Source organism: Sylvia atricapilla, chromosome 1 (assembly GCF_009819655.1).
Source record: "Sylvia atricapilla isolate bSylAtr1 chromosome 1, bSylAtr1.pri, whole genome shotgun sequence".
In the NCBI taxonomy this organism is placed as follows: Eukaryota; Metazoa; Chordata; class Aves; order Passeriformes; family Sylviidae; genus Sylvia; species Sylvia atricapilla.
In genome coordinates this window covers 56,834,549-56,862,255 of record NC_089140.1, presented here as the reverse complement: position 1 = coordinate 56,862,255, position 27,707 = coordinate 56,834,549, and the positions used below count along the sequence as shown (strand labels likewise).

The window sequence follows — 27,707 nt, the reverse complement described above, 5'->3', positions numbered from 1 at the left end:
AACTGGTAGCAGTGTTTTGGTATTGGGTTTTAAAATTAGTTTTGGGGTTTTGTTTGGGTTTTATATTGTCTTTTGAAGTGTGAATATGTTGTATTTAAAACTAGGTGTTTGTACTGTTTTCTACAGTTCTTTTAATGTTTCCTGCCCTCAGATACAAAATTTCTGTGCAGACTTTTGTCAAAATCCCTGGAATCTAAAATATGTTTACATTGACTGCAGTATTCAGCATATGCCTAAAAAAGCAGTTGTCTCACAGTAATTTTTCCTTCACCTCCAGCTACTGTAATAAGTGTTTCTTTAAAGTTTAAATAAATCGTAGTTACTAAAAAAATTCTTCAGTTTGTGGATTTGTTTTAGTGCTTTTTTTGTTGTTTAGGGTTTTTAATTAGTGTAATCTGTCCAGCAAGTCCTAACTTTCTCCATCAAAAAGGCTTAGGTTTTTTTTTCCTGGTGTGACTTTCTTTTGAAAGTTCAATTGAAAAGAATGGTTTTGCTGGAGTTTGGAAGAAACTTGTTTCAATATGTGATGAATAATTAAGGCAGAAATGCTTTTCATTTCTTAAAATAGGATGCAAAGTTAGCATCTCAAAAATATGGTATAGGAAACCACTGATACCAGTTTTGATTTTCTTAGAAGAGCAAAATAAATATGACTTTGAAATTAAAAGCAATTTTGTATTCTGAAAGCTTTCAGTTTCTTTTAAATAAGAATTTGAAGATATATTTTGATTTACTGATATCTGTTTTCCGTGTTCTAAATTTCTTTTTCTTAAATTTTTCATGAATTTGAAAACAGAATGTTCTAATTCCAAGTGTCATTATGCTACTTCAACATAATGCTACTTGGCAGTTGTAATCAAATATTTAAGTAAACTAAGTTGTGCAGTTACTCCTTTTGTCAGCTTACAGTGAGAAATTAAATACTGTCCATTTTCAATCTGTCTTTTCTGGATATATGCAAAGCATATGGGATGAGAACATTACACCTTTTTATGTTAAGTTTAGAACTTTATTTTTTACATGCTCTTTGTAAAATTATTTTGGCTTAATCTCCCTGAGATGGGTACTCTTACAAGTGGTCACCCCTATGGGGTAGCTGTCTGGGATGTAACTTTCTGATACTCCTGGGTTTGACCTCCTTGTGTTGAAGGATGGTATGTGGTATGTTGTTTCAGGGAAGGGAAAACTGTGTATGAATGCTGAGTACCATCATTGTTTTGTTTTTGTTGGCTTGTATTTTTTTAACATATTGGAGATATTTTATAGATAGAAAACATTAAGAAAATTTAAGTACGTTTCTATCAAAAGAGCATTCTCAAGTGGAGTGAAGAGTTTGAAAATGCAGGTAGTGATACAACTAAGGAAATTATTTTGATGGCTATATGTAGATATATTATCTTTATATCCGTTTTGTGTATTTTAGCTAGTGTCTGCTTATCAAGTTATCCAGCGGGAAAAGAAGAAGCTACAGGTGAGCATTACTTTTCATCTTCTCTTACCTGCATGCGTATTTATATCTTAAAATGTGTAGCGACAATACAGATTTAATTTTCAGAGTGTTGTGTGTATGTAACAGAAGATGATTTCTTAGCTGGGATTTCTAAGGAAGCCAAGGTAAAATTAACTTGTCAAAGTAACTTGAAGTACTGTACTCCAGCCTTCTTTGTTGAATCTGCTGACTTCAGGTGATAGATTGATTGCCAACCCACAGTTGGCAGTTTATGACAATACTTGCACATCAAGTGTGACTTGGAAGAGAAACAAATCATTACATCTGTGAATTTTTTGAATTTATTTATCCATTTTAAAATTACATTTTATACACCTGATCTTTATTCTTCCTTTTTTCTTAAGAGCATTCTGAGTCAAAGCCAGGATAAAGCACTTCGCAGAATTGGAGAACTGAGAGAGGTAATTTCCTTTATATTACACCTATGTAGGATCTTTTTCTGCCTAGTTTTTGACTTTTTTGTTTACAAAGTATTTTCTATTGCAGAGCAGGGTATTTTACTGCTTTTGGTTTTTTGTTTATTTGGGGTTACTTCCCTGGCTTGTTTCCCATTCAGCAGCTAATTGCTACACTCGTAAGACAGAGCAGTGCATCACCAACTGAACTACTCCACTTGTTCATTGTGAAATAGGTGTGTGGTTCTTGCAGTATTGCTGGGCCCAGCCATAAATGTCCCTGTGCAATTTGTGCATTTCTATTACTGACAAATGCTAATTCAGGCAAACACAAGTAATAGGCACATTCTTGTAAGAATTTCAATGACTATCAAAAAAAATTAGGATAATTTTAAAAAAATCATCTTTATCTCAGTTGTAATACTTCCATTGTTTTATGGATTTTAGTATAGTTTGGTTTTGGTCATAAAAACAAGTAGGTTTTGTTATGACTTGCCTCCTTAGGTTTTAATGAAATTAAAAGGAGAAGCTCTAGTGTATTTGGTATTGATAATAAACGCAATGGACTTAAAAAAAACCATATAGATGATCAGACTGAACAGATTAAAAGGGCAAGGTCAACAACACCATATCGTCAAACCTTGGTGAAGCACAATGTGGAAGTAAAGCCATTTTATTGCCTCAGGGGCTAGTGCAACACCAAGTTTACACCAAGTGCAACACCACTGTTGGAGGTAAGGGACAGACAGCAAGGCAGCATAAAAACAAGATTCAGAGTGGGAGAAAAGCAGCACAGAAAGCATCCAGTACTCGGTTTTGTGTCATTTGCTTTTTCATCCTTTCTTTCTCTTTCTGTTGTCCTCTGTCTTTGTCTCACTAATGGAATTCATGTTTATGGGTGGTGATTGCTTTTATACAAGTGATCTTCGCAGAATAACAGTCATAGAAGCATTCTTTCCTTGGGGTAAATTATGGGGAAGGTATATATGGATGAAAAAAGTGCATAAATAAAAAAGATTAAAAGTTTCTGAAATATTTGCAGTGCATGCGTGATATATGTGTGGTTCTGGTTCTCTCAATAAGGAGTTAGATATGAATTAATTTAAGTACATTTATTTTCTATTAGAATGATAATTATTTAAAGAAATTTAAATGTTTAAACTTTAAAAGTATAGGAAGTAATTAGAAGAAACCTCCTTCAGGAAATATGTTGTAACACACTGTAGATCCTACAAATGAATTTAGGTAATATCTACAAGTTTCTAAGAGAGTTCAGCCAAACAAATGCATGTAAGTATCAAGTAAATTATTTGTAATTCTCTGCCTTTCTCATTTGAGACACATTTGTGGACTAAAAAGACCAATTTTCTTCTCTTATACGTGGCATTTGTCATCTTGGAATGGTGGCTTATTGAATGAGCATAATGAATTTTACATTTTCTGCGCTTTATGGTGACTTAATTTGGTGGCTAAATGAAGAATCTACAAAGTGCAATCTTCAGCTTCCAGGAGAAATGTGTGCATGAAAGACAGTTATTCAGGAGCCAGCTTGGAATAATCCCTATGCAAACTTACTTTTAGGAAAAAGAATCCTTGGTAATTTTGCATCAAATCTCGACTCTTGCTGTTGTTATAATTGGATGTTCTTATTATAATGTGTGGAATGTTGTAAAATAAAGTATTTTTTTTAAAAAAGTAAAAAGAATATATACACTTCATGGTTGTATTTTGGGATCACAACTATGAAATAGATATTTTAGATATTATTCTGTAATATTTTCATAATGTGAACTTTTGAGTTCACTTGTCAGTATTTATTTGAGATATGTTTGTGTTATCAGGAGCTCCAGATGGACCAACAAGCTAAGAAACATCTCCAAGAGGAATTTGATGCTTCCCTAGAGGAAAAAGATCAACTTATTAGTGTCCTGCAAACTCAGGTAAGATAATTTACCCAGGAGATGTTGTTGAAAACTGCTCTTCTTTTTCTTTTTAGTGATATATTTTCTATAATGCATATCCATGTTTTATTATAGTTGCTCTGAAGTTGTAAAGCTTCTTGTGAATTTAGGATTTTCTAGAAATAAAGTGTGTTTCTGTAGCACAGGATACATTTGTAAAAATCTCACTCGTGTTAAATGTGACTGACTGATTTGCACTTAAATACCTTGACGATGTTTTTGTTATCAAGATACCAGCATTAACAGATGTCTGACCTAAAATTCCTTTAGCAAAATTCAGGTATTTTGCTTAATTGGTCTTTGTTTCTCTACCCACAGTCATTTTATTTTTGTTAACTGGAAGCATAATCCTGACTTTTTAAAAATGGTAAAAAAAATTTCAGACAGAGTTTTTCCTTTTTGCACTTGCTAATATCAAAATTAATTTTACTCTTTCTAGTTTTGAAGATTAAAAAACTATCTGCTTAGAATCCTTGGATTTTTTTAACAAAAAGACCATTTTGTTTAGGTGTCGTTGCTGAAACAGAGATTACAGAATGGTCAGATATGCACTGAATTGCCTGATCAAAATGTCCAGTCAGAACCACAAGTTCAAAGTCCAATGAAAGAAGTGAGTGCAGAAAATATTGTGGAACCAGGAAGCAATGGTAGGTATTGTGGCTTTCTCGAGAGACCTTACATTTTTGAGAATAAATGTGCTGTTATTTATGGTGGAGTAACAGTATTTAGGGCTGACCATATCACAGTAAGAATATATTTTCTAGAAGATAACTGTTTTGTTAAACACCTGCGGCTAGAGGACAGGATAACCCTTTCAAGAAACAAAATTTTCATAAAATTCAGATCTAGTATGTCTTTCCTTTATCAGTATTGATAATAACATTATAATTATTGCTTTGTTGTTAGGTGTTCTTACTATCCTAACTTAATACAATTAAGAGATTCTGTCTCCCATAAGTGAGGACCTATTCCTGGAGTTTAGAGAGCAATTAGTTGCCATTCTCTTTTGTTCATGAGTTCAGGGGCTTTTTTCTCTTGTTTTATCAAAAGAAAAACCAAAACCAAAAATCAATTTTGATATTCCTGCTATTGAATAACCTATTCCTCTCCAGAGGTTGTTTAAATTAATGGGATTCTCAGTGTTGTATATATTTGATTACTGAGCAAGGGACATTATAATGCTGGTATATAATAATAGTGTCTTTCATTGGTAGCCTTCATAAAAGGTAGAGTTAAGACAGAGCTAAACATACTTTTTGAAGTTGTATTTGTTCAGCATCTGCTATGGTTTTTATGTGTAGCTATGATATGAAGTGTTAGGTGAGAGATATTCTTACCTAGTGCCATGTTTTTGTACTGCTTAGTCAATAATGAAAAATTGTGATTGAAAATGTTTTCTGTGCATGAGTCTGGAATGTAGTGTGCCAGGCCCCCACCAAAGCTGCTCTCTCAGTCCCCTCCACAAACTGGACAGGGAAGAGAAAATTTAATTAAAAAATATAACAAAATTCATCAAATTTATCTCAAGGGTTGACATAACAACTGGGAGAGACCACTCACTAAATACAGCCACGGAAAAAACAGGCTCAGCATAGAGATTTTAATTAAATTTGTTACTAAAGAAAATCAGAGCAGGATAATGAACACCTTTTCATTACCCTAACTTCTTCCCCGCTCTACCTCCTTCCCCAGTGGGGCAGGGAGAGAGGGAATGGGGGGTTTATGGTCAGTTCATCACCTGTTGTTTCATCTGCTGCTCAGGGAGAGGAGTCCTTCCCCTATCTGCCGTGGGGTCCTTCCCAGAGGAGAGGGAGGAGCAGAGAGTTCTCCAAGAGCTTCTCCAGCATAGGTCCATCCCATGAGCAGCAGCTCCCTGCGAACTGCTGCAATTTGAGCCCATCTCACAGGCAACAGTCCTCCCAAAACTGCTGCAGCATGGGTCACTCTTTCATGATGTGTAGTTCTTCAAGGACAGGCTACTCCAGAGTGGGCTTCTCTCTTCATGGGTCAGAAGTTACTGCCTCCTCTCAGGCATCCACCTGCTCTGGCATGGGCTCCTCCACAGAAGGCGGGTGGATCTCTGCATCCCCTTGGTCCTCCATGGGCTGCAGGGGCACAGCCGTGTGCTTCACCATGGTCTGCACCCCAGGCAGAAGGGTAATCTCAGCTCCAGTGCCTGGAGCACCTCCTCCCCCTCCTTCTCCACAGACCTTCATGTCTGCAGAGTTGTTTCTCTTACATGTTCTCACTCCACTTTTCTTTGGCTGCAATTACAACTGTGCAGTATCGTTTTTTTCCTTTCTTCTAAAATTTTTTATCATAGAGGCATTACTGCCATTACTAATTGGCCCAGCCTTGACCAGCAGCACGTTTGTCTTTGGCATTTTGCCAGGGATTGGCTCTGCCAGACATGAAGAGGGCTTCTGGCAGCTCCTTGCAGAAACCACACCTGTAGCTCCCCTTCCACTACTGGAGCTTGGCCATGTAAATCCAGTACAATGCCAAATCCTCTTGCAGCCTCCAGAGCATCAGAGCAGAAGCACACAGTAAAATGTGCTAGTTATACAGTGATTCAAACTGAAAGGGAGTAGGTTTAAATTATAGGCACTAGAAAAAATTGTTTACTATGAGGGTGGGGAGGCACTGAAACAGGTTGCCCAGAGAAGTCATGTCTGCCCCTTCCTTTGAAGTCTTAGAGACCAGGCTGGATGGAACTCTGAGCAACTTGTTCCATTGTGTGGTGTCCTGGCCTATGGCAGAGGTTGGAACTAGATGATCTCTAAGACCTCTTCCAACCCAAACCATTCTATGATTCTAAGAGTACAACTCAGAAAGACACTAAGCATAACCACTATCCTGCTGAATGTAGTATTGCCAACCTGGATATTTTAGAACAAATGTCATACCCAGCCTTGGGAATGCAAGAATCTGTGTGCATGACGCTGGAAAGATGCAATTTCCTTGCTTCACATTTTTTTCTGCTTCTGCATATTCTGTTAATGGCACCAGGCAGGTTTATAAATCATGATGACTTTTTAATTACATAAAAACCCTTGTTCATTAATAGCTTTGTTTTGAAGCTGATAAAGTAACTGGGGTTTTGTGAGCTAACTTGGTGTGAAAGACTGTGTTTACTATTCTGTGTATGTGTAGAATGTTTCTGGCACTTACAGTAGGAACTAGGAAGTTTTGCTGACTTCACACAACTTTCTTTAGAGACCTGTGAGTCCACTGCGTTGTCAATGAATGCAGATCTGCAATTTGGAAATGGTGTACATACGGTAATGTCGGTATGTTGTCTATTAGAGGGTAATGAAGATTCTGTTAAAACACTGGAAACTCTTAATCAGAGGGTGAAGCGCCAAGAGAACTTGCTACAACGTTGTAAGGAGACTATTCGGTCACATAAGGACTCCTGTGCCCAATTAACCAACGAGAAAGAGGCACTTCAAGAACAGCTAGAAGAGAGGCTTCAGGAACTGGAGAAAATGAAGGTATGGAAAATGCTCTTAACTGCTCTTAACATGAAAATACAGTAAGAACTCCAGTATTTCCAAAATTTATTGATAGGGCAGACCATGAGACAAAGTGTCCCTGTACTTTTTTGGAGATAAAGGTGCAAACCCACCTGAAATTAATACATTCAGCAACTGTTCTGGAGTGGTGAAGTAGGGTATGAAACCTTACTGTATAAATAACCATCAGAAATAAGTAGTTGTAGGAAATTGGGTGAGAAAGACTGTCTTAGCACAGAAGACAGAAGATGAAGTGAGAAAAGTGGAGCTGAGCAAAACCTTTAAGACATAGTGAATGAGGCATTAGTTATGTAAATTAACAGAAAAAAAAGAAGGCAGGGCAGTGGAGATCACAATATAGTGAACATAAGTGAAATCCCAAAGCTATAAATTACTTTGCTCAATTTTGCTTTTAAGGCCATTAATGCTAAGTGTGGAACATAATGTGCTAAGTATAGCTGTACTTAAGTTTAGTTACAGAGATCAGATTCCCATCTGTCTTCATCTCTGAGCACTAGCCTGGTTTGAAAATGCTCAGGAAGACATGAGTATTTTAATGACATTTCTAGAACAAGGCTAGTAACAGTCATTATGTTGCATTGCTGAGATCCTCTTGTAAACCCAGATGCAGGTAATAGAGCAGAAATCTTAGACATAGTTCTTGTTTTTCTTTAGCAACTCAGACCTCCATGTCTGGAGGCTCTAATAAGCCTTCAGATCTCTGAATTATTACAGAAGCCATAAGGGAACCTACCTCTGGGAGAAGTAAAAGTAATTTTAAACTTCCCACTTTAGTTTCTCTTGATTGTGTTCTGTGTTCTTCCTCCAAGGCATAGTGCAGGGTAAGAGCCAAAGCTAAGATGTTTGTCAACCAGCTTGTGGTTGGGATCTTTTTTAGGACCTTCACATGGCTGAGAAGACTAAACTGATTACGCAGCTACGTGATGCAAAGAATTTGATTGAACAGCTAGAGCAAGACAAGGTAAACAAAGCTATAGGTTTGAAGAAAGATTGTTTAAAACACATAATATTGGTATTAGAAGCTAGTTTTAGTGTCTGATGGTTTCGTCTATGTTTTAATAAGTCATTTAAGCTACTTAAGAATTTTATGGTATATGTACCATTAGGTATATATCCATTAGGTTATACTTAATACTGCAACATGGTATTATTTAGGATGAAGTAGATATACTAAATATACTAAATACACTTCTTTCCAACTCTAAAGGAAACAAAAAAATCCCAAACACAAATGAAGATGAGATGTAATTAAATTAATTAAAAAATATCAGTAAAGTAACTGTGCTTTCAATAGACAATAAGGAGTTTCTCAGTTTTTAGCTCCTTAAAAGTTTTTTGAATCACAGTCTTGGTACCTGGAGTAACTTCTAGTGGTGTCATAAGTGATGTGACTAACACTGTATGGCGTATTCTCAAAGGAGAAGTAGGGACTCTACAATGTTTTTAGTTTGGGTTTGTTAGTAGAATACATGTTTCAAAGGAAAGTGTCTGTAGTAGAAGGAGGAAGTTTTTGGATGAACCGTGTTTGCTGGAGTTCTTTTCATCACTAGGTAAATTTTGGATACTCTTAAAAATAATCTCTATTTTTATTTTCTTTTTGTTAGTATTTTCTGTTTTCTAACATAGAAAAATCCATGATCTCTGGTCTCATAATAACAGACTACAGTTTTATTCTGTCAAGGATTGTGGTCTGGCTTGAAATTGTTTTCAGGTATATGTTCTTATTTATTTGCTAGCTTTTTGTCACAAGGACCTTTCCATAGGGCATGGTAATTGCGGAGACAAAGCGGCAAATGCATGAAACATTGGAAATGAAGGAGGAGGAGGTAGCCCAACTGCGTGCTCGAATCAAAGAAATAACTATAAAAGGCGAGAATTAAAAGAACAGAAAGAAAAATCTGAAAGAGTTGGTAAGAAAATATATAGATTATTGGCTTTCATATTTGTACATCAGAATTCTTCAGTGTGGTCTTTTCAACAGTTGGCTGTTTGGAATGGATATTAAGAGATGCTCCTTTTCTACTGTTCTACCCATCACCCATGCTACTATCATTACTAGCTTCACTTCTGGACAGCAGAGTTTAGGGATGCTTTTGATTGATTTGTCTGTTACCAATTAAACCAGATTTAGGAAGGAAACTTCTGAAAGGCAATCTACTTGCCTGTTAGTAGGAGAAAAGACTGATGGAGTCTTCTGGTCTAACTTAAGAAGAGAAACTTGCAACAACTTATAAATTGTCATTATAATGCCACCAGGAATTCACATAAAACACATAGTAGTGAGTGTATAAGAGTTGTGAAGAAGTAAAAATGTTGTAACCCTAGTAAGCATTTTCTTTCAATTATTTTAATGGAAGCATTTCTGATTTAATTGAATCAGCAGTGGTGATTCCTTTTGCTTCAGGCTTGTAGTAGAGGAACATTTATGTAACTGTTATATGAAATAGTTTGCTTTTTATGGAAATTATGTAACACTGTGTGCTTGGAGTTCTTTTGCACGAATTGAAGTTAAACCGTTCTTTTTTAAATAGTGAAATTATTTTGTATACACTAGAATTATTTTAGAATAATTTAATTTGTTCTCATGAGCACATAAAGAAGCTCACTCTTTTAGCAGAAGCTCAGGTGTTACTTTGAATAAATATTATACAGATTTTCTTTCTCTAAAAAGCAGTAAGAAGTTCAAACAATGCAGTTCATAGGCGTTAGAGCCTGAACGAGATATAGGGACTCCAGGTGGCGCTTTAAAGGTGCTGTTTATTTCACAGATTGAAGTCACAGCAGCCGTGGGCTGTGGGTAGCAGAGCCAAGCCTATAGTTGTCAGCATCAGTTTGTAGCAAAACCTGAAGCTGCTTTAGCTCTGGTTACAATGCATTATACAGTTTCTTTACTGAGCATCTTAATACATAAAAACCAATCAGCATCATACACAATACCTTTACATTTACCTATACCCTATCGCAACTATTATTACCATATTATGTTACAGTTTAAGCTTAAAGTTGTTTTTCAGTTTCTTGCAGTGAAAATTCTTAGACCTTTTTTCTACTTGGTAAAAATATGTTTTTTGTTTGCCTATAGTATATTTTGCTTTTCTTGAGACCTCTTTATTTGGTAAAAACATCTTCTTTGTGGTCAACATATCCTTTGCTCTAGCCATAAAACCTCTTTCCAACTGAACATAACCTTTGCCTTCTTATTTGTCCAGTAATAACTGGCTCAGCAATCCTTCATTTAGACATCTTTATACTTCTATATCAAAACTTACTTCCGTCTCTATTCCGCTTTCTACATTCAGAGAGCCTTCTGCTAAGCATTCGTATCTGTAAAACTTTCCTGTAAACTTTCATCATCTCCAACAATAGGGGTTTATTTAAAATCTATATAGATTTGGATTAGCAGTTGCAATTTTAAAGCTTAATTTGGATAGATCGTTCTGCTGTAATGCAGAAAAGAAGTTGAACATCCATCTGTGAAAAGTAAACAAACATTTTGATTAGGTGCCTTCCTCTCCTACACTTTCAAGATTGCACGCTTCTTTTTAGTTCCGGAAGTTCATACTTCAGAAGTCAGTCAGTCCTGCTAAAGCTGTATTTTGTTTGGTACTGGGAGACTAGGAAGTTCTTCATGATTAAAAAAAGAAGGTTGAAGAATCTTTTGATACTTCTGTAGATACAAAGTTATCTTCGTAGTTGTTTGCAATAGTATTTTTTGAGGCAGGAGAAATAATTATGAATTATGATTGTAGTATCTACACACACTAATTAATACAGTAATTTCTTCAAGTTTGCCTGGCCAGAAGCTGAAATAGGTTAGAGATGATTTCTAGACAACAGGAAACTTTCTGTTGTAATGAGCAGTACTTTAATTTGAATGAATGTTGTGTGAGTACACTACACTTTTCTAAGGGGAGATTTTATGTTAATGTGCTCTTTTTAAAATAAAAAAAAATTGGGTACTTTGGTTGATTTTACAGTGCAAAAGTATCAACTTTATCTTTTGAATAAATTTGTTTATACAGTCTTTTAAACATGCATATATGTGTTGGAAACCCTTGGAAAATTAGTAACACTGTTTTTAAGACAGAATTGTAAGGTGACCTTTATTAGATTTTTCTGTTACATCCTGGCTTAATACATTCCAAAAATACTGTAATCTACAATGTTAGTGTAGTTCAATACAGTTGAACTAAATTATTTGAGAAAAACCGTCTTGCACACTGGGAGAGCCTGAAATTGGTTTTCAGGCTGCAACCTTTGAGTTGTAACGGTTTTATGAATTGGACAATTTCATGTATTTGAGGTCAACATTTAAGTTCTGGTTTTGGGATAGTTAATGTGAGGTGACTTTCACAGAACCACAGAATGGATAAGGTTGGAATGGACACAGTGTGTCAGCTGGTCCAGCCTCCCTGTTCCCTAGGGTCATCATAAACCATATGGCACAGAACTGTGTTGAGACTGTTAAATTCTAGACATCTTTTTCTATATCATGGTTTAGTGAAGAACTGAATTCATGGAATGAAGTAGAAATGTTAATTTCATTATGTTATAGCAAAATAAGGATAAGCATAATGCAATATTGAAATTTATTTTTGTGCTGCTTGGAGAATAAAAAGTGGTATAGTTTTCCATATCATCTTGCCTAATGTTACATTCTGGCATTTTTCTTTGTAAATCAGGACTTCAGTGAATTGCTTCAGTGTTTGATTTAATGTGAATGCATTTTGTGTAATGAAATAGTGAAAAGATATGTATGCTTATTTTTGTTGTGTTGTGTAAATTGTAACTTTTTCTCCCTAGTTGGTACATTATGTTGAAATCTCATAAGCATCTGTTTCTGTGCGTCCACACATGCCAATTAATGAATCATGGCGCTTTTCCCCAAGCCTTGTATGAACAAGCCTGGGATAAAGCTCTGTTTTTTTGCATCACACATGGATGCTTGAACTGGGTTCTAAAAAGTAAATTCTGTGCTTCTCAGGCACTTCTGCTTAGGTAAGTGAAATACGTTTTTTTAACTTCAACAAAGATCTTTTAGTATTTGTAAATTTCCAGGGTAAACTTAAGTTTGTTTCTCCTGAGATTACCTAGCATAAGTACTTTATGACTTCTCAGGATACAGATTACGATTATTTATATTATATGAGCAAACAAGTCTTCAGAAAGCAAATCCTATTTCTAGGCAGCTTTCTTTTGCAAGCTTAATTAACTATGCTTTGCACATTTCTTCAGTGAAAAAAAAGGGCTTGGATTGTTGCATTTAAAATCATGCCTAGATGCACAAATCAGCTACAGTAATGATTTCAACCTTTTTTTTTTCAAAATTTGGACCATGATGCCTGCTCTCAGCCCTCAGAAACCGAACGTGTAATCTCAGCTCGTTATAAAGTGGTTTGCTTCCTTCACAGTTTCTAGCACTAGGAGGCGCACTGTAGGCAAACAGCAAAGGTGTGCTGTACCAGCAGAGGAAGTGCGAAGGTGGGCAGCACACCTGGGTGTTACTCTGGGTGGGAGGGGCAAGGCAAAGGGAACGGAGATGGTACTTTGGAGTGACATAGGTAAAATAATCAACTCGCCAGCACATGTTCTATAAAAAACAGGTTTGCAACCTTGCACTCCTTAAACTCTTTTTTTTTGTGATTTACATACTGCACAGGAAGTTTTTCAGTTGTCTGGCTTGGTCACATGAATGGGGTTTTCCAAGACTCACTTGACACTCTGTTGGTGTCCTTGTTTCTATTTCTGGTTGGCTAATGTGCCTTTGTGAGACTTCATTCAACCAATACTTGGTTAAAAAGATCTCCCCTGAACAAAGTTCTGCAGGCTGGAGAAGAATGTGCCTTTGCTCTCTGCATTCAGAGTAGGTATATTTAATAAAAACATGGACTTTATTTCATGTTTTGATGCAGAATTAAAATTTCTCACAGATTAAAAGTAAACAATGATAATAGACGACCACCATTCTGTCTGCTTGATGATAGTTTAGGCCCTCTGCTGGTTTGAAACTTGGTTATGTCTATCTACACTAGAATTAAGTACTTTGAATGAAATATTCTGTTTTGCTTAAGGGTTAAATGTGCCCAAGATGCATACAATTTAACTTTTAGAGAGCTGTGTTTCTGTGAAGTATTGCTTCTTTGTGCTTTCATAATGTCTTTGCTTTTTAACCATCATCTTTTGTTTAGCTTTTGTATTAGCATCCTGCTTGTGATTGTGGTGATGGAGCTTTTGTACTGGATGTTGCTGAGCAATTCAGTATCAGTAGCCAATCCTATTGTAAGCCTGGATCTTCTCTTTGTCTGATCTGTGGGCTATGGCAAACATATTCTCTTTCCTTTTGCAGAAGTAGCGGGTTTCACAAGTGAAAATAACATGCATGATGCTCAGAACAAGAATCAGAAAATGTATATGGAAAAGTGAAATAACCCTAAGTTCTACCTGCAGGCTTTAGTTTCAAGCTATACTTTACAAAGGTCCATAGGGTTTAGATTTTTTTGTTTTGTTATGTGGTTTTTGATTTGTTTTGGGGTTTTTTTGTGGTATTTTTGTGGGGTTTTTTTTGTGGTTTTGTTTTGTTTGATATTTTTGTTATTTGTTTGGTTGGGTTTTTGTTTGGTCTAAAAAAAAAAAAAGATGATGTAATACTGAAGGGCTTTGCCAGTTTTGCTTTGCCTGCTTTCATTAGGACTGAGAGGAGCATCAGGGAGGTCATTACCGTTTTTCAAACACAGTTCTGCAGCTGTATTCATAATCAACTTGTGCCTGCTCTGCAAGAGGGGAGAACTTGAGTCCTTCAGATTGCAGGTGGCAAGTGCCTTGATAGGGCTGTGAAGAAACTGTGCAAAATAAGGAGCTATAAGCCTAGTGCATGCCTGTATTACATTTAGACTGTTTTCCTGCTTGAAACAATCACTAGTGATCTTAATTTTTGTAATAGTTTTAGCTTTTAAGCAGAATCAGGAGTGGAAAAGTGAATATACAGTGGTCTGCTTTGGTATTGCCCGTCAATAACAGCCCCATTTTGCCTTAAAACATAATTGTTGCTGTGAGTAGTCAGAAAAGGGCTTCCTCAAAAAACAGAAGAAAATTCTGTAAAAGGTCAGAATTTGGGTGTGAATCCAGTTTTATGAAATTAAGTCCTTGAAAACATTTGCAGCACTGCCTCAAAAGTATAGACCTGTGGTTAAAATCTTCAGTTTTTAATGTTATCAAAAGATGGGAATGGAAATTATTGCTCACTTCTCAAACACATGCCTGAATGTTATTAGAAATAATTTATGAAAAAGCAAAGGTTGCAGTAACTGCTGTGAATGGCTGCTAACTAATGATGAATCAAAAAAACTAGAGATGTATGAGTATTACGATTTTCTTTTTTTTCTTTCTTCCAGAATTTACTGAAAGAAAGCTTAGCATAATTAAGAACACTTCAATTTTTTTTCTGTTTCCTTGCAAAGTAGAGTCCAAGTAGTCAAGGGTATAATAGAATAATATGCTTTTAGGGAGTTGAGCTCTGATACATTGCAATCTTGATATTGGCACTGCAATTTTGAATTTTACGGAGGTTGTTTTGCCATAATTCTGTTATGCAGAGTACTAACCATATAGCAGAGTGTTCTGAGACTGATTTTTTCTAATATGCTGCATAAACAGATGCATGAATATTTTCCACATTCATGATCCATTCAGGACATGAGATATCCCTAATAATGATTGAGCTCTAATCTTGTGTAATTCTTCTAGATTCTGATATCTGTTTTAGTGAGTTTTGGGGTATTGAATAATTTAAACAAGCTCACAATACTGGAATTTTTTACTTTCTTTTTATATCTTAATTGTCATCTTTGAAGTGAATAAAGCATGTTAGAATACTTCTCCTTAGCATGAGATGAAGCTGTGGAATTATTGCATCTATTTGTAAATTAAAATGTGTTTCAGTGGATTTGTTCATCCTGCACAAGAGTAAATAAATTTCAACACTGCAGCTTGAGTGTTCTTTTGAAACAATTTATAGGATTCAAGTTTTCTGGGAGCAAAACTTAACTTTTAAATTATTATTTTTTTTACATTTTATTTGTGAGTTAGAAGTGCTGGACAGTCTTTTTAACTCTCAGCTTTTTAACACTCTACTCACTACACTGGTAGAAGCATACATTGAATGTAAATAGTGAGATAATGAAAATTAGCAAAGCCATCTCTGTGGACTCTATGGAACACAGTTAAAAGAAACTATTCTTTAGGTTTTACAGTTTGGAGTTAATCTTAGGTATATAAAGTGCCTGGTACTATACATTAGTGTTTCTATTCAGGAGATACTCTTCATGACCCCACTAATAACTCACTGCATAGTAGTCATTCTTGGTTTGTTCTGTCTGCTTGTTTTTGGTGTGAATTAGCTTTCTTTATGCAGCTATTTTCCACTTCTTCAAAGTTTACTCAGCAGGTATAGAGAGTAGTGTTATAGTTCATTCATTAATATGGGTATGCATATTATAGTGATTTTAGGCAAGAAATAAAAGCTGCAGAATGGATTGGAAGAAATTTTTGAGTTCTTTTTCTTTCTAGACAATGAACATGTGAGTTCTGGATGAATTCCTAAGTTCATTCTTCTCTTTTTGTGTACTTCTTCTATCAAAATATATAGATATTTCTCAATTATCATATACTTTTCTCTTCTTGGCAGCTTTTGAAGAGCTTGAGAAGGCTCTAAGTATTGCCCAAAAGACGGAGGAAGCCCGGAAAAAACTGCAGACAGAATGGATGAAAAAATTAAAGCAGTAGAAAAGGGCAAGTGAAGAAGAGAGAGTAAATCTTCAGCGGGAATTAACCAGAGTGAAACAAGAGGTGGTCGAGATTATGAAGGTAGAAACTTTATTACAGTTAAGGCCACTGTTGTAAGATACATCGTATGGTGGAACTCTATTTTAAAGCTTTTGCTTGTTAATAAACCTATATAAAATTATTTTCTGTGATTAAAGATTTACTGAATGAAAAATAGAAAACTCCCCATGGTTTTTTTTTTTGGCCTCTAGTGATTTAAATCAGTTGATTAATGACATGTGAGAGTAAATAGTATATCTTTGCTTCACAGTATTTAATAAAATAAATTATTTAAAAATCCATTTGAGACTTTTAAACAGAGACAAGAAGAGATAATGTCAGGAAACTCACGTGTCTCCACCAGGATTTTGGGGGTTTTAGCTTTTGATCATGTCCTAGCTGAGTACTGTTTAAGAACTTGTTGCCATATTGTTTGCTGGTTAAAAGTTTTCTCTAATTTGCTTCATCTGGTGTATTTAGTTGGAATTGCTGGAGTACTTCACATGCCTGCAAAGCTGTGAATTTGAACACCCTTAAGGTTAACAGCTCTTGTGTTGGCTTTCATAATGGTATTAATTTTTCTAAGTGAATTCGCTAATCCTTTAAGGGGACGCTTTGCCATGCTTAAATTATTCTTAAATAACGCAGTAGTAGGTGTAGATAATTGTCTACATAGAGGTATTACCCCTTTGACTTTCTGGTTTATGAAAAAGAATACTGGGAAAGCTACAAAAAAGTTCCTTTTCCAATGTATATCCTGTTCTTACTGAGAACACTAGTTTGACTGGAAGAAGAGTCTTAGAAAAGTGGTGTTCCCTTTAGTAAACTATGAAAGACTTGAGAAGAAGAAAGAAGGATAACTTCAACTTGAAAATAAGAACTATCAGGGCTAATATTAAGCACCTTAAGTGATCATAACTTATGGAAAGGGAGAAAAGAGATGGTTCTCAGTTTCTTCTGTTTGTTGCACTATTTCTTATTAAGAAAAATAGAAAGTGTTTTGTTAGGTAATATTTTGGAAATTAGTTTTTTCTGACTTCGATTCACAGAAGTCTTCAGAGGAACGAGTTTGCTGAACTAGAAAAGATCCATAAAAAAGAACTGGCTACCAAAGATCAGGGAGCTAAATGAGAGATTACAGGCTCAAGAAAAGGTACTCCAGGAGAAGATGAAGGCAGCTCTTGTAAGTAAACCTAAAATGCATAGAAGGACATTTCTCTAAGTGTGAGTTAGAAGTCTTGGGTTGACACTATTCCACAGTGATAGTCCCTCTGTGCTCAAAGATAGGAGTGCTCTCCAAAAGTCAAACCAGCTCAGAGACTTCAACAACATGAAAGGAAAGCAGCTACAATGATCCAGACTGAATAATGATAACTTTATCATTATCAGTACTTAGTAATGGCTGTATCTTATGGAAACTATTCTTTTTTGGAACTTTTTTTAGACTTGCTTTTTTAATACTGTTGTGGTTTGAAACAAACACGTGTGAGAGGCTCTAAGTCAGAAATAAATTTAATGAGAAGAAAAGGAAAAAAATAAAAATAAAATAAAATAAAATAAAATAAAATTAAAATAAAATAAAATAAAATAAAAAATAAAAAGCAACAATACAAAAAGAAAACCCCATGGACAGAATCAGAATACAACCTGATCAGGGTGATGGAAGCAGTCCAGATGAGGTGGTCTTCCCGAAGCAGTGATCTTCTGTAGAAAGATCTGGTAGCTCTGGTCCTCTGGGAATCCAGTGGGTGAAGGCCGTGCTTCTACTATCCCAAATCCCAGCTTATATCAAGGTGAGAATGCTTGGCTCATCACCGTGGGCGGAGCATCTCACAATGGGATGATGAGTCATACAGGATGTCCTTGATGGCCCATTAAAGAGAGATAACTCCTGGGAGGGAGTTAATCTATGAGTATGTGCATGAGTCATGCCCATCTATTGATGGGCTATTAACTGAAGATGGTGATAGAATACATCCTAAACTACAACCCAGGAACACCTTCCTATGGATCACTGGCAGTCAGCCCCAGCAACTAGAGTAAAAGAAGTATAAGAAATGAGGCTGTTTGAAAAGTATTTGTATAGTTACTCTGGTAGTATTGTCTTATGTGAACAGGGTTAACTATTCATAGTGTTTTACATCAGAAAAAGAATTTTCCTCAAGATCAGACTTGGAAGATTAGTTGGAATTCTTTGCAGTTTTTCATGAACTGCAATCCACTGTAGATAATAACAGATAATGTAATTTTGCCAAAAGAGTTGATATAATGTAACATACTATGTATGTGTATCATCTCTGCATATCTGTTACAAATAGTGGATTGGTTTTTGTGCCTCTCCATGATGGATAGTGATTAGGACTGAGAGAGTTCAACAGCCCTGTCCTGAGTATATTTTTCTACCTGTTTCACAGGTTGCTTCCTAAATTGTAAGAAACAGAGGCTTAAAAATATATTAGCAGTGGAATCAAGTGAGAACAAACTTCATTCCTCTCAGATGCTATTCTTAATAATAGTAGTAAACAAACCAAAATGGAAGGCTTGATTGCATTATGTTTTTCATGCAAACACAAATGGTTTTCAAGAAAAAAAAGGAAGTGATTTATTACAATTATGTTTTCGCAGATCAAATGCAAACTCCATGTGTTTTTGTGTAGGAAATAAAGGTGATTTGTGTATGATTCTTATTAACTAACTTGAAAATATCCTATCATCATGTTCTTGAAGATATGATGACTACATTTATCGTTTATTGTCTTTTGTACTCCTTCATGCAGGAAAAAAATCAAAGTGAGTGCTTAAAAGCCCTTCAAGAGCAAGAGCAGCAAGAATCCCTAGCCTTAGAAGAATTAGAGCTGCAGAAGAAAGCCATACAGTCTGAGTGTGACAAGAAAGTTCAGAAGATGCATCAAGAAGTAGAGACTTGTAGAACTGTGAGTAAAGATTCCAAAAGATGAAGCATTTGCAAGTATGCTTTTAACTGTGACAGGTTTACAGATGGTGATTTGTTGTGATTGGGTTTTGTGGAATGAAAGTGACAAAAGTTTAATATATTGCCATGCTATTCTGCAGCCCCTAGTTTTTTATAAGATTAGGTGGCAAAATATAGGAATACATTAACTTAAACACCATGTTGTGGGATATGAATTTATATCCATTTACTTAATTTTTAGGTATGTTATAAAGAGGAGTTAAATTTCAGGCTGTTTAACTTCTGGGTACTGCTACCTTACAAATGCTTACAAGGATACTTTAGTAAAAGTACAAACGAGTGTTTGAGATCACTTAAAAAGTCAGCAACAAGGGTATCAGTACAAACCAGATTACTAAGTGACAGCACAACAAGTGCGTTGGCAAAACTCACTTTACTACTTACAGGAGGTTAGAGCACCAAGAAAGAAAAAAGCAAAAAAAACCAAACAGAATCAGGCAATCAAACAGAAATGAACTGAGAACTATCAAGATGGGTGTGTTTAGGTGTGTGCTTGTTTAGGTGTGTGTGACAAAAGGACAGTGAGAGCACAGATGAAAAGGAATATGGCCTAAAAGTTTAACAGCACTCAAACTTAAGAGTACTTTAACTTATATTATACCTTAAACCTAACAGTTTAACAAATGAGTAACACTTAACTTATACCTAACTCAACTTAAAATTTTACCTTAACCATTTAACAGAGGAATAACATTTAACAGCATTTAACCTAACCTATAAATTAAAATTAACAACTTAGCAAAGAAAACACTTAGCAGCATTCCTCTTAGCTTATAACTTCATGACTTAATCTTACTACAGATCTAACTTACATAGATACCTGAGGTGCTTTAAAATCTTAAGCAGCATTCCTCCTAGCTTTGCTATAGCATATGCTCATGTATATGCACACAGATATAAAGAGTTAGTGCAGGCAAGATGCCTGTGAAACTTCCCCTCTAAGGTAACTGAAGTACTCACCTTGGATGCCTTTGCATCTCCCCAATAAGTGAAGGGTTGAGCCTCAAGTATTTGTCATTTTTGTCAATCCTCTGAGTACAAAAATCTTGAGAGTTTGCTAGTTCTGACAGGTGTCCCACTTAGAGGGAGATTGCTGGTTGCAGCCTGCTGTGGTCCAGGAAAGCTCAAAGGGCCCCATTTTGGACCACTGTTTACAGGATCCCTACAGAGTGGGCTTTAGTCATAACAGTGTTTCATTCTGGGCACAGTTTGTGTTGGCACTTTCTTTGAAAGTGTGAGAACACGGATGTTATGCTAGTCAGGCAAGAAAAATAGTTTCCAATGCTGTTCGTATGGAAAACCCGAGTTCATTAGACAGCAGCAGTTCCTGAGAATAGACAGGGCTTTTGATAAGCTTAGGAAGAGCTGAGTACAAGTGCTGTTTTCAAGGCTGAGGCCTAATGAGTATTTCTCAGATACCAGTGCAACGTGAAAGAGGGGGGAATGCCACCCCCTCCAAGTAAGCAAAAAGATTTGCTTGGGTTTTGAAGTGTCCTTTGCTTGATGTAATGAGTAAGACTGTATTATCTGCTAATGCAAGTTTGTACATTATTCGACCACTCCCAGATATTAGTTTGGAAATTTTGGCTATAGAAGCATTAAAGCTGTACAGCAGCATTTCCATGGGAGGTAGAAGTATGATAAATCAATAGGCAGGTACAAAACTCCATAATACTGTTGTAAATTTTATTTTTCATCCTTTATGTTGGTACTTTAGAAGAAAAATGCTCTCATAATATCATAAATACCTCTCATAAATATCACATGACTTACTTTATTTGAATTAGATACATTCTTTTCAAGTTTTTGTGTCTATTTTCACTGCAGTGAAATAGAGTTTTTATAATTAACTGTCCATAATGGAAGCAAAAAGTGAGAAAAGGCCAGATGAATGAAAGGCTTATAGAAGAAGTTGACATTGACTAAAATGATGGAATAAGTGACCTGTAATTATGTGAACCTGGTAAGATTTTTAAAAATTTATTCAAATTTTTACCTTTTGAATATTCATATTCTCTTAAAATTGTATTCTAACAGAGGATTCTTGAACTGGAAAGCTCTCTTGCGAAGTATTTGCAAGATGACAGAAAGCAGCAGAAGAATTAAATACTCTCTTAGAGTATGAAAAAAACCAGCACAGTAAGGAAATCAATGACATGGTTGAAAAACACAATGAAGAACTGGAGAACCTGAAACAGCAGCAAGAAAAGCTTTGGACAGAAAAACTTGAAATTTTAAAGCAACAACAAAAAACTGAAATAGAAAAAATAAGAGAGAAACAACAAGAAGAGATACAAACCATTTTGAAAGAAAAAGAAACAATTTTCTGTGACACATAGAAGAGATGAATGAAAAAACATTAGAAAAACTTGATGTGAAACAAACAGAATTAGAAGCACTGTCTTCTGAGCTATCAGAAGCATTAAAAATACGGCATGATTTAGAACAAGAGCTCTCAGAATTAAATAGTAAAGTGTGTGAAGCAAATCAAGAAGTGGAAGGAAAGTTGGAAGAAGAAGAGAGGAAACGGCACAATGAAGTGATTGAAACAATGTTAAAAGAGCATGAAATGTCTATTCAAGGTGTTGAGAAGGTACTCAAAGAGGAGCTCAACAAGCTCAAACAGTCACTGGAGGAGAAAGACAGACATTTGGAGGAGTTAAAGGCACATGAATGGAAACTAAAGGAATCTGCAGAAAGAGCTGAAGCTGAACTTTTCCAAATATCTGCAAAACTAGAGGAGCAAAGCAATGAAAATACACAGAAAATAACCACTCTAACACAGCAATATGAATGCCAACTGAAGGACCTACAAATAAAGGCTGATGAGATGAAGAGAATTTTGACTGAGAAGAAAATGAAATGGAGCACATGAAGAAGTTACAGAACAAACAAGTGGAAGAGATTAAACAGAAACTGTTAGCTGCGGAGGAGAGAATTAGTGCTTTACAAGGAGAGTATGAAAGTAAACTGAAATGTCAGGAGAAGAAAATGGAAAAAATGAAACAGAAATTCAAAAGATATGCAGGAGCTTTCAAAAATAAACTTGCTGAGCAAGAAGATAACTGAAAAAAGAGCTTGAAAACAAGCAGTTGGAATTCAATCAGAAGAGAGTGAATTCAATACTAAAATTTTGGAAATGGCGCATGCCAGCTCATCTGGAATTAATGAGCAGTGTCAAAAATGGAATCTAATCAGAAAGAGCAACTAGACAGTCTTGCGGAGGACCACAGGGAGAAATTGGAAGAAGTAATCCAAAGTTGGGAAAGGAAACTAATCAGGAGATTGAAGAGCTCAAGAAGAACATGATATGGAACTGCAAGAGAAAGAGCAGGAAGTTCAGGGACCTGAAACAGAAGCTTTTCATCGTCAGTGCTGAAAAGGAGAGCTCCAGAACAGAAATAACACACTGAAGGAAGAAGAACAAGTGACAAGAGAGGAGTGCCTGAAGGAATTGCAAGAACAGCTGAGGCAGTCAGTGGCTAAGGTGAATGCTTTGTCAGATGAGGAAAGTGACCTGAAAGCACTGTTGAAAAAATTGGAAAGCGATCTTAAACAGTCCCTGAAACAGCAGAAAGGACTTCAGGAACAGCTCAGTAAACAGACAGCAGTTGAAGAGAAGGACCAAAGCCAAAATTACTGAGCTGTCTGATACGCTGAGAAGCCTTGAAGAGAAACTCCAAACTGTGCAGTCTTCTCAGTATAAAGATCACGAAAATTATGAGAAAAAATAGAGGCAATTCGGCCTAAAAGAAACTGAGTTTAAAAGTTTGTTGGGAGAACTTACAGCCCAGTTAGATGCTTGGAAGAATGCTGAAGCTTCATTGCCAAACTAAAGGCAATGAATTAATTGAAAATGTAGTGAAAAAATTGGCATAGTAACATGTAAAATTGCAGACTGTGAGCACCGAACTGCAAAAATTAAAGAAGCAATATTAATCAAAACTAGTAAGATAACTGACCTAGAAGCTCAACTTAGAGAAATAACAGAGCACCATTCTGCTGCTACTACTTCTTTGCAAAGGTCAGTGCAAGAACTGCAGGAGAAGGACAATTTAATTATGTCCATGAGAGCTGATATTGAAGGACTTGTAACAGCAAAGGAACAATTGCAGAAAGAGGGAGGATATCAGCTGCAAGCAGCATCAGAGAAAGAAACTTGCATAACACAGCTGAGGAAAGAGTTATCTGAAAATATCAATGCTGTCACATCAATTGAGGAAGAACTCCAAGAAAAACAGTCTGAAGTGTCTGCTCTCAACAAAACGTTACTGACCTTAAGGTTAGACTTGAAAGCACAGTAAGTTTAACAGAGAAGGAAGCAGCCATAGCTCTGTTAAGCAAACAACATCAGGAGGATCGGTTGCAGTTGTTAAATCAAGTAGAAGAGTTATCATCCAGAGTTGAGAGGCTGAGTCAAGAAAAGCATCAGCTCTTGATCAGATTGATCGTTGCACAGTGCAGCTGTCAGAGTGGAAGATGAAAGCACAAACCAGCTTTACAGAAAATCATGATACTATCAAAGATTTGCAGAGCAAACTTGAATTAAGCAATACTGAAGCCAGTAAAAAAGATGAGGAGCTAAATAAACTGAAGGAACAGCTGGCTAAACAAAGCAGGGATCTTGATAGTTTAAAAAGTGAATTGGAACAAAAGCAAAACAGGAGAGAAAAGGAAGAAAGTCAGTTAATCTCAAAGTTAAAAAAACAAGCAGAAAAATTGCTGAACTAGAAAAGGACATTACTCAGAAAACTTTAGAAAATGATTCCTTGGTGGAGGAACTTAAAAAGTGTAATGAACAGAAAAACACGAAGAAAGAAGAAATAGCTTGGCAACTCCATCAGGCAGAGAAGGTGGCTTTTGAAAGGAAAACAGATTTAAGAAGGCTGAAGAAAAGTGCTTAATCTTGAGAAGCAAATAGGTTCACTGAAAGCTGATTTTGAAGCAAAGGAGAAGGAATTTGATGAAGTGAAGTCAGTGATACTTAAAGGAAAGAGGAAGAACTGAAAGAATTAGAAGAGAGACTGAATACAGAGAACAGCACTAAGCTGGCCGATCTGAAAAAGAAGGCAGAGCAAAAATACGTTCTATTAGAAAGCAATTACTCTCTCAGATGGAAGAAAAGGAACAGCAATTTAAGCAAGATATGGAGGATCAATTAAGAAAGTTGATGCAGAAAGTACAGGAGAGAGAAGCCAAAATTGAGTCCTTAGAAGAAAAAATTAAGTCAACAAGAGATTCCACAGAATTAGAAAAGGAGATGGTGGAAAAAGTAGAGAGTTTAAAAGCTGCTATAGAACAAGAAAAAAATAATGTACTTGACAGTGTCCAACAGGCATACGAAGAGAAAATGCAGGTGTTACAGAAGGAATTAACCGAAAAGGATGCATTATTACAGAAGTATGAGAAGGAAAAACTAGAGAGTGATGACTGTCATCTAGAACTGCAAAACAAACAGAAAGAACTCCTTAAAAAACTAGAATGTGTTGAGAAGAGCCATCAGGAAGAGCAGGCTAGGAACAAAGTCTCAGGAAAGAACTTGAGGAGCAAACCAAACAATATTCATTGTTAGCAGATGAGCATGCTTGTTGTGGTGGTGTTTTAGCAAGCAGTAGGAAGAATTGAAAGTTAAAGAGCAAAAGTATCTTGATATGGAGAATACAATTGGAGATTTACAGAAAAAAATGCAGGAAAAGGAGGCAGTCCATCAGTCATTAGAACAGAAGATAAAAGAGTTAGAAAATAATATAGTGAAGAAAAATGAAGTGCATAAGATTGAGATGGAAGGTATGAGTTTAAGATATGAAGAAAAGCTAAAATGTCTACAGCAACAGTTAGGTGAAAGAAATGACAGTCTTAAAGCTTTCGAGGGAAAATGCTGAAGAAAAGGCCAGATCTGTTTTGGAGCTGCAGAAGTTACTAGCTGGTATGCAGAACCAGCAGAAGGACTTACAGACTAAACTGGAAGAGACTGAAGGGGAGAAACAGAAACTATGCGAAGAGGTGAATAATCTTGAAAAAGACATACGTACTCTGCGAAAGGAACATCAGCAAGAGCTTGACATAGTAAAGAAGGAGTCCTTAGAGGAAATGGAGCAGAAAATCAGGTAAATTCTTTGTTACCATTTGTGTTATCATTTCTGTATTTTATCTCTAGACACTAGAACCTCAAGAATACTTTTCTAAAGCTCAATTTGTAACAAGGAAATAGTAAGTGATATTTTTCTTTAGTTGTTCTAAGACACCTTAGAGAAACAGAAAGAAAAGAAGTTTGACATTTGGCAGAGTAATACCATTTCTGATCTGTTTCAGCAATGCTAATTTTCAACATTGCTGAAGCATATAATATAATGCTATTTTTCTCAAACAGGAAACAAACTTGGTACTGAGAGCTTCATGTTCAGATGATATCAATAACTGTTCATACGTACTGCACAAAATGTGGTGTACTGTTCTGCACTCTTAATAGTTTCTCAGGCAATTCTAAAACTTCCCTAAAAATTCTTCTTATGATACATTCTTTTCTTCCAGTTCTTGCACTTCCTCAGCAAAACCTCTATATCCTTGAAAGGGTTCAATTCTGGGTTGTTTTTAAATGAAACACCTATGCCTACCAGGTGAATTAGGAGAGGAAGAAAAAGCCTTCCTGAATCTCACAGAATTAATATAATTCAAAATCACCCCATTCTAAAATAGTTCTGAAGAAATTCCCACGTCTCTTGTCTTGCCTTGTGTTTTCACATACTCTTTAAATGTTGTATTTCCTTGCTGTATGTTTTGGCATTTTTGTACAGATGTGAACAAGAAGACATTGAGTTAAAGCACAACTCCACCCTAAAGCAGTTAATAAGAGAGTTCAATACTCAGCTGGCTCAAAAAGAGAGAGAATTGGAAACAGCAGTAAAAGAGACAATCAGTAAGTGAAATATTAAAATAACTGTAATCAGTAAAATAGTCAGAGAACTGAATCTTCAGTTATCATTGTTTTGTTGTGACTGTGATAAACATAACCTGTATTTTATGAATGTCTAGAGAACTTAGAGAAAGAGCTTCTCTTGCCCAGGAAATAACTTAAATATTAATTGTAGTACAATTAGGAAAATGCATTTGTAGCTGTTCTGCAGGATGGATCTTGATCTAGCACTCTTTACGTCTGCCATAGCAAAGAGTTACCCATAATAGCCATAGGTATTTCTGTCATATGTATAAAAGAAAAGAAAATCAGAGCAAAATTTGAAGATGAAAGTGCATTGGTAAGTTTCCATTACAGTGCTACTTTGTCTCCAGTAGCATAAACTTTAACATTCTGTTGTTCAATATATGGTACCTGGAGAGTGCCTTTCAGAAAAACTTAGATCCATCTGAGAATCAGAACTGCATTTTCTTAGCTGCATCTTGCAGACCTCATTCATTAACCACTAACAGATACCAACTGGGTATGATGTCTGATTGTAGCACAATGTAGTTATAACTAGAATACAACGTATTTAATTTTCTCAGTATTTTGCCACCATAGTGTAAGTTGGAGATTAGAGAAATGAGAAGGTGTGGTTTGATTCCAGTAACAGAAGTACACCTAGACATGAGGAGTTTCTGAAGATTTGCAAAAGTTTCAATCACATCTCTAGATAGAATAGGAAAAATAATTAGTTGATAAATATTGATTGTCATCTTTTAGAAACTAGAACCAGCACCAAGTAGAAAAAATTGCTCCAGGTACCAAACTGCAGACAACAAATTTTGTACATGTTAGGATCAAGGGACTTAATAGTAACTGATAGTGTGGAAAAATGAATTTTCCTGGCAAGTTTTCCTTATAGTTACTTAAAAGCATTTTTAAAATACTGTTATGACATAATTGAAAAAAAACCACCAAATCCATGCCTTTTTTAATACTGCCTAACTTTTTTTGTAGGTAAAGCCCAGGAGGTAGAAAATGAGTTAATAGAAAATCATCACGTAGAGACAATACAATTGCAAAAAAAAATTGCTGAAAAAGATGATGATCTAAAAAGAACTGTGAAAAAATATGAAGAAATCCTTGAGGTACCTTTTGAAAAGCGATATGACTACATAAATTTCAAAATAACTTTTTGATTGCATATCTAGACAGAAAACTAGATATGGAGTTTCTAGTAAACTGCTTGAATTGCACTTGATATGTCTGGTGACTCAGCTTGCAATTAAAATATTTATTTCTGTGGTTTATGGGCATGAAAAAACATCAGAAATTAAGCCCTAAGTCTGATCATTCTAATAGAAATTAGATGGCTAGGTCTAATTACATCCTTGAGTGTTGGAGTCCAGGGCATTCCTCTGAGTTCCCTGGGAGGCCACAGACCTCAGCAGAGAGGTTTGAGACTCAAGCAAGAGGGTCTTGCATCTGTACAGAGGGGTCTTGGAGCTGTACAGAGGGGTTGGAGACCCTCGCACAGAGCCCAGGAGGACACTGCCTTTGATTTCAGCCAATGGGAATGGCTTCCAACATTGAGA

The 27,707-nt window shown here is 35.8% G+C and overlaps 1 protein-coding gene across 1 annotated transcript in view; it reads left to right on the top strand.

The window, feature by feature from the left end:
* GOLGA4 (golgin A4) overlaps window positions 1-27,707 on the top strand; it is a 76,664-nt gene that overhangs the window by 28,197 nt on the left and 20,760 nt on the right. Inside the window, 32 exon segments of the mRNA XM_066323239.1 lie at window positions 1,424-1,471; window positions 1,855-1,911; window positions 3,747-3,845; window positions 4,375-4,513; window positions 7,173-7,360; window positions 8,280-8,363; window positions 9,166-9,271; window positions 9,274-9,312; window positions 16,086-16,264; window positions 17,272-17,292; window positions 17,294-17,341; window positions 17,343-17,405; window positions 19,000-19,155; window positions 21,252-21,312; window positions 21,315-21,542; window positions 21,545-22,063; window positions 22,066-22,300; window positions 22,302-22,381; window positions 22,384-22,507; window positions 22,509-22,839; window positions 22,841-23,477; window positions 23,480-23,638; window positions 23,641-23,925; window positions 23,928-24,081; window positions 24,083-24,203; window positions 24,206-24,293; window positions 24,296-24,730; window positions 24,733-24,801; window positions 24,843-25,072; window positions 25,074-25,321; window positions 26,009-26,130; window positions 27,130-27,260. Of these exon segments, the coding sequence (XP_066179336.1) occupies window positions 1,424-1,471; window positions 1,855-1,911; window positions 3,747-3,845; window positions 4,375-4,513; window positions 7,173-7,360; window positions 8,280-8,363; window positions 9,166-9,271; window positions 9,274-9,312; window positions 16,086-16,264; window positions 17,272-17,292; window positions 17,294-17,341; window positions 17,343-17,405; window positions 19,000-19,155; window positions 21,252-21,312; window positions 21,315-21,542; window positions 21,545-22,063; window positions 22,066-22,300; window positions 22,302-22,381; window positions 22,384-22,507; window positions 22,509-22,839; window positions 22,841-23,477; window positions 23,480-23,638; window positions 23,641-23,925; window positions 23,928-24,081; window positions 24,083-24,203; window positions 24,206-24,293; window positions 24,296-24,730; window positions 24,733-24,801; window positions 24,843-25,072; window positions 25,074-25,321; window positions 26,009-26,130; window positions 27,130-27,260 (5,484 nt within the window).